Below are 5,647 nucleotides of genomic sequence, written 5' to 3'. Positions count from 1 at the left end.
CCTAGCATTATTTGTGCGTAAATGTCTCCACCGAGGACAAGATAAACTTGCTCACTTACAAAAAATTTCTTGTCTGCTAAAACTAAAGCTGGAAACGCTTGCTTAGTCCTAGCATCGATTTGGCAAGTCGGCAGATTTCCAGTTAATTGTGGTAATACCAACACGGTGGTATCTATATTGATCAGTGGGTCAATTGGTGACCGCAGTTGTATGAAACACGCCTCTTTTACTTGAGCTGAGACTGTGTTATTTATTCCAGATACTTGAGCTTGTATCCTCCTCGATCATTACCCGATCCGGAATCTATTAGAGCGCGGGCCGAAAAATTTGTATTATTAAAATATATATTGACTCGGGCGGTCCCTAATAGAATTCCTTTGTTGGTATTAGCAAAGCAGGATTGGACATTTTGGGTTGGTCCTTTGTTTGCTTTGGTAGCATCGTGTCTTGCCTGAGCTTGAGCAGAAGTTGACGCGATGTTCTCTGACCCATCGGATGTGAATGTGAAGGAGCGTGTGGTGTCTTTGGTGACAGACGCTGCAATTAAATGAGCATGTACACCTAGTCACAGTATGTCCAGAAGATAAGCAATTCAAGCAACCATGATTATTTTTAATGAAGGCGATTCTGTCTGCCGTTGTTATTTTAAGAAATTTTTGGCATTTTAACAGTTTGTGATTATTGCCTTTACAAAATTTGCACAGAATCTTGGCTACGCTTGCTTGGTAGGCCCCGTGTCTTTCCTGAGTTTCATTGTTTTTGCTATTTTGGGGCTTTGAAAATCGAGGGTGTTTTACAGCTTTAATATCTCATATTGTTTCAAGTGTTTGAAACCTATTAGAGAGGAATTTATCCATATCCTCCCACTTGGAAATTTCGGTTTTATTTTCAATTGTTTGTTCCCAAAGAGCCAACGTACTCTCTGGCAATTTCGTAGAGCAGAGATATATAAGGATGGCGTCCCAATTGGATACGTCAGTTTGATGACATCGCAAAGCCGATAAACAATTATTAATATTTCGTTGTAACTTTTTTAATGAGGTACCGCACTCACTTTCTACTGACTCTAGGTTAAAAAGAATCTTTATCTACGAATTCACTAGAATACGTTTATTCTCGAACCTATCACAAAGGTTTTTCCATGCAGTATTGAAGCCCTCGTTTGTAACATCACATTTGCTAACTATCTCTTTGGCCTCCCCATGAGTTTTCTGGTTCAAATGAAACAACTTTTCTACAGGAGTGAGGCGCTTATTCTTGATATAAATGGCCGTAAACATGTCACGGAATGTAGGCCACGAGAGATAATCGCCTTTGAACACATCCGTATCACACGGTGGGAGATGGATGTTGTGTTCTCTGGCCGACATATCCTCGGTATCTTTGTCACTTTTGACGAGCTTCGCATGGAGTTCTGCCATGTTCGACATGCAGCGCAGATAAGTAGAATAGGTACTTTTATACTTAGCCTTCACAGAGGCTGATTTTGCTTCTACCGCACCTGAACTTAAATACTCTTCGTACGCTATCTTTGCTTTCCTCCACATGGCTTTCAGTTCCTCTTGCTGGATGGCAATAGTGTATTTTGTGTGCTCTGTTTCAGTCATGCTATTGTAGTCGGCCTCAAACTCAGGCACAACATCAGCTAATCGGATAAATGTTTCCATTTTTAAGATCCTAATGAAAATAAGTTACGAGAGGACTACGAAAATGATAACTTTCCCAAAGTTTTAAGCGAATAAACCACCACAATCAAATAAGTTAACGCCGCAATTTAGGTGCAATTTCGCACGGATATCAAATTATTTATTAAATATCAAGCGTAATATATGTATGTAAATATATGTATTTATGTATACTCGCGTACACTAATGAAAATCTTCTAAGAATACAGGAACTGATACTCGCCACCCAACTCTCAGCGAAATATTTGTGTATAAATGTGAAATAATTCAACTGTGCTACGCAGATATTATTTTTGCTGATTAATCGTTCAAAGTGATCTTGTGGATGCAGAATTGCAGAAGTTAAAAAGTGTCCCAATGTGAAACCAAATGTGTGTAACAAGTGCAGTCACAAGTGAGGTTATGTATCCTCAACTCAGTGAATTGTTGTTAGTGCCGATGATTTGACCAATTAACAAATGCTTGCCACACGATTGTTTGAAAATATTGAAAGCTAACTCAATGTGAAAAATAATAAAATCGATGCTTTGCATATTTGAATAAGTGATTTTGAAAACACGAAATTAAATATAATTAAAAAAAAAAAACTTGTAAAAAGTGTGCTCGCTATAAATTAAGGTTACACTAACAACTGAGGTGGTGTTAAGCACAGAAAAATTTACTCTAATCCACACTTGTGTTATTTACTAATTAAGTGCGAAAGAACACAAAAAGTGATATCAATGCACTGATGATTTCCACAAGATCACTCGCGATAATTTTGGATATGCGCAGGTTTTTGGTATTTTAAATATTTGCCGTATTACGTATACGAGAATGTGCAAGAAATTTGAAATGTCAACCACATACCTTTGAAACTCCTGAATGTTTTTTTAATGTGGTGCTGGCGATTAATTTGGGTGTTGTTTACTGATGTGGTACGTTCCTGACTTATGGTACCTTCACGCTTGTGTTTGTGGCAATTCTCCAGTTGATGCTGGCGGACGGTTGTATGCTCAGATGTAATAATCTGGAGATTTGTGACCGCTAGTGACCCTTGACCGCTGGTATATTAAAATAATGGCGCCTTTGTTTAGCTGCAGTGGACTGTATTTGCTTTGCTCTGGTTAATTATAGTTCCTGGCGAAGATGGATCATGAAAAACCCTGGCGACTTAATGGGTATAGACTCGATAAGTGCACCAGTGTTTTTTATTGAAAAAATAAGAAAGCAAAAGCACCAGGTTTTAGTTTGAAATACAATTAAGTTTGACGGTTTATTTAATAGGTATATTAAAATTCAAGGGGCTTATAATATTACCTTGCTTATGAAGTGGTGTGGTGGCGGAACGTCCGTAATCGCTGGTGATTGAAATCCAATAGAATGTTTAAAAAGTTAGAAACTGAAGTCGAACCCTCTAAACGGTTTGAAGAGTTCCGTTTTCAGGGGAAATTTATCGAAAGTGCACTGACAGGAAAAGTGCAGTTTTTCTTTTTGTCTTGTTTCACATACGAATGTGTATGTGTGTGCATCTGTTAAATTAACATTAGGGTGGTACACCCGATAATTTACTTTAAGTATTTGATTTAGCGTGGAGGCCTAAACAACTAGCAAAGACTAAAAGAATAAGGCAATGAGAAAAAATATATATGTATTAAAAAAAATGTGTACCCAAAACGAGTATTTTGGCACCAATTAATCTAGGCAACATGCCAAAATCATTAAATGCGCGTATGCTCTCAAATGGAGTGTGGATAAAGTGGAGTGCGTAAGAAAATTATAACTGAGCGAAACCAAAAAAGTGTTGAATTCCAAAAAAGGAAGGAATACATGCATATGCCAGCAATAAAAAAAAATATAGATTAAGTAGAAAAATTAAGCGGCTATAAAAATAAAACTAATATGTATCGACTATGTAACCAACTTCAGAAATTACAAAGAAAATGAGGAAAACTCGTCTAATATAAGATACCAAAAAAAATATATTACTATTACTCTAAATATTGCGATTCTGGCAGTGTAAAAACGAAATGAAAAAAAAACAACGAAACGGTAAGTAAAACTAAAGAAATGTACCTACAAAGAAGTTAAAAAAACTCCTCTGCTCTCTATCTATGTACGTATGTACCTATGTATAAGCATATGCGTAAAAAACTGCAACTAAAGTAGAACTAAAACAAAACTGGAACTATGCTCCCGGCGTTGCTGCTGAACGGCGGTGTTTTTGGAGCGATAGTTTCCACTGCTCTCTCTGACACTGCTGCCGCCGATGTTATGTTCCTCTCCACTGTTATGCTCCTCTCCACTGTTATGCTCCTCTCCACTGTTATGCTCCTCCTCTGCTTGATGTAATCCACATTTATGTCGAGTGGCCGTTGACCTACTCCGGCCGAGATATTTTAATCAGCTGTTCCCTATTTCTTAGCCGGTTATCGGCACTGATATAGGGCTTAGATATGGACCAGTTGAAGTGGTTTCTTATCTCACGTGAAAGTACCTATGTATATGCCCGCGTGTGTAAGTATGTATGTATGTAGCCACTTGCGCTGATGGCCGGCCCTTGTTGGAATGCATGCAAATATATCTGCTGCTTTGCTGGTGCGTGTGGTTGGGTGCCGTAGCTGGTGGTATCCACGCATATATGTATGTATATATGCCTTTGTCATTGGCTGCAACTTCCAACTTTCCCTTGAATGCCTGCCTGATATTGCAGGTTTACGCTCCCGTGCCGTTGTAAAAACAAATGGAGGTCCTTTCGCTGTGCTAGCAGGCGACCTAAAATCATTAAAAACTTTCATTTTGCCTTCTTTGGTATTTGTAAGATTATAATTTCGAGTAAACGTTTGCTACATTTGTGTCTCACATTGCCTTTTCACCAAACATAGCTTCCATGTACATACATCTAGGTAAATGGATATATGCGTATCAAAGGTGTCAAATACAAGGGCTAGCACTTACCTCCAGATCCAGGATGTGACTCTGGTGACCCCGGGCACCGCTAGTTTCCGTATAAAGCTCTGGGGAACCGTTTTCACTTTAAAATTTAAACGTTGTAATTTATACCGTAAGCAACCACTTTAAAATAAGACTTCACTTTCACTATAAAGTACCGTCGTAACTTTCGTTTTAAGAACCGCTTGTCTCGGATTTGGTCCTTTTATACCTTTCCACGTCAAGTGACCAATTCCGTATTAGTTATGTATATATTTACTTATGTACAAAGGAATAAATAAACAACACGGTTTAACACGAACGGTCACACACACACACTCTCAAGACTGATTCACCGAACCATAAGTCTAGCGAACTTTCTCACTCTAACGTAGTTACTTTCTTTTGGGCATCATGCATGTAGTTAACAGAGAGGTTTGATCGGATTACAGACGTGTGTGTTTGATCGGGTTCGCAGCCACACACACACAAACAACTTAACAGAAATGTAACCTGGAAAGCAGCTGGCGCTACAGATTGTTTATTAGGAAAATTTGAAAAAGCAACAAAGTCTAAGCGGTAGAAGTTATAGCAGCTATTTCGGAGATCACCACATCTCCTCATCAGACTTATTTTTTCTAGACTTCAGCAGGGATCGAACCTGGGTATTCGATGTTCAAAGTCAGAAGCGTTAACCACTGAATCTATACGAAAGCAAATAAGTAAATGGATGTACGGAATTGACAACAACAACCACGCTGTCGAGTTTAAATAGCAGCAAAATCAGCTGCACTTGATAGTAGTTGGTTGAATAAGGAAAATGAATTAGCAACAAGAGTTTACGGGGTGTACATAGCTCATTGGTTAACGCTTCTGACTTTGAACATCGACTACTCAGGTTCGATCCCTGCTGAAGTCTAGAAAAAAGAAGTCTGATGAGGAGATGTGGTGATCTCCGATATAGCTACTATAACTTCTACCGATTAGACTTTGTTGCTTTTAAATTTTTCCTAATAAACAATCGTGGTACAAAGCTCAATAAAAATATTAAA

The 5,647-nt window shown here is 38.3% G+C and overlaps 1 protein-coding gene across 1 annotated transcript; it reads right to left on the bottom strand.

Annotated features, from left to right (window-relative positions):
• Nucleotides 1-1,088: 1,088 nt before the first annotated feature.
• LOC118734483 lies at nucleotides 1,089-1,667 on the bottom strand. The gene has a single exon (XM_036464205.1). It carries the CDS (start codon nucleotides 1,665-1,667, stop codon nucleotides 1,089-1,091), a length of 579 nt encoding a protein of 192 aa, XP_036320098.1.
• Between the last annotated feature and the right edge of the window lie 3,980 nt (nucleotides 1,668-5,647).

This window comes from Rhagoletis pomonella, unplaced genomic scaffold (genome assembly GCF_013731165.1).
Source record: "Rhagoletis pomonella isolate Grant_MI unplaced genomic scaffold, Rhpom_1.0 Rhpom_scaffold_00001, whole genome shotgun sequence".
Taxonomy (NCBI): Eukaryota; Metazoa; Arthropoda; class Insecta; order Diptera; family Tephritidae; genus Rhagoletis; species Rhagoletis pomonella.
Note: the sequence above shows the minus strand (reverse complement) of the source record. Positions and strands in the feature narration are given on the sequence as shown.

Coding starts and splice junctions, on each gene's coding strand:
- LOC118734483 (XM_036464205.1), bottom strand. CDS start 1,667: ATGGAAACATTTATCCGATTAGCTGATGTTGTGCCTGAGTTTGAGGCC.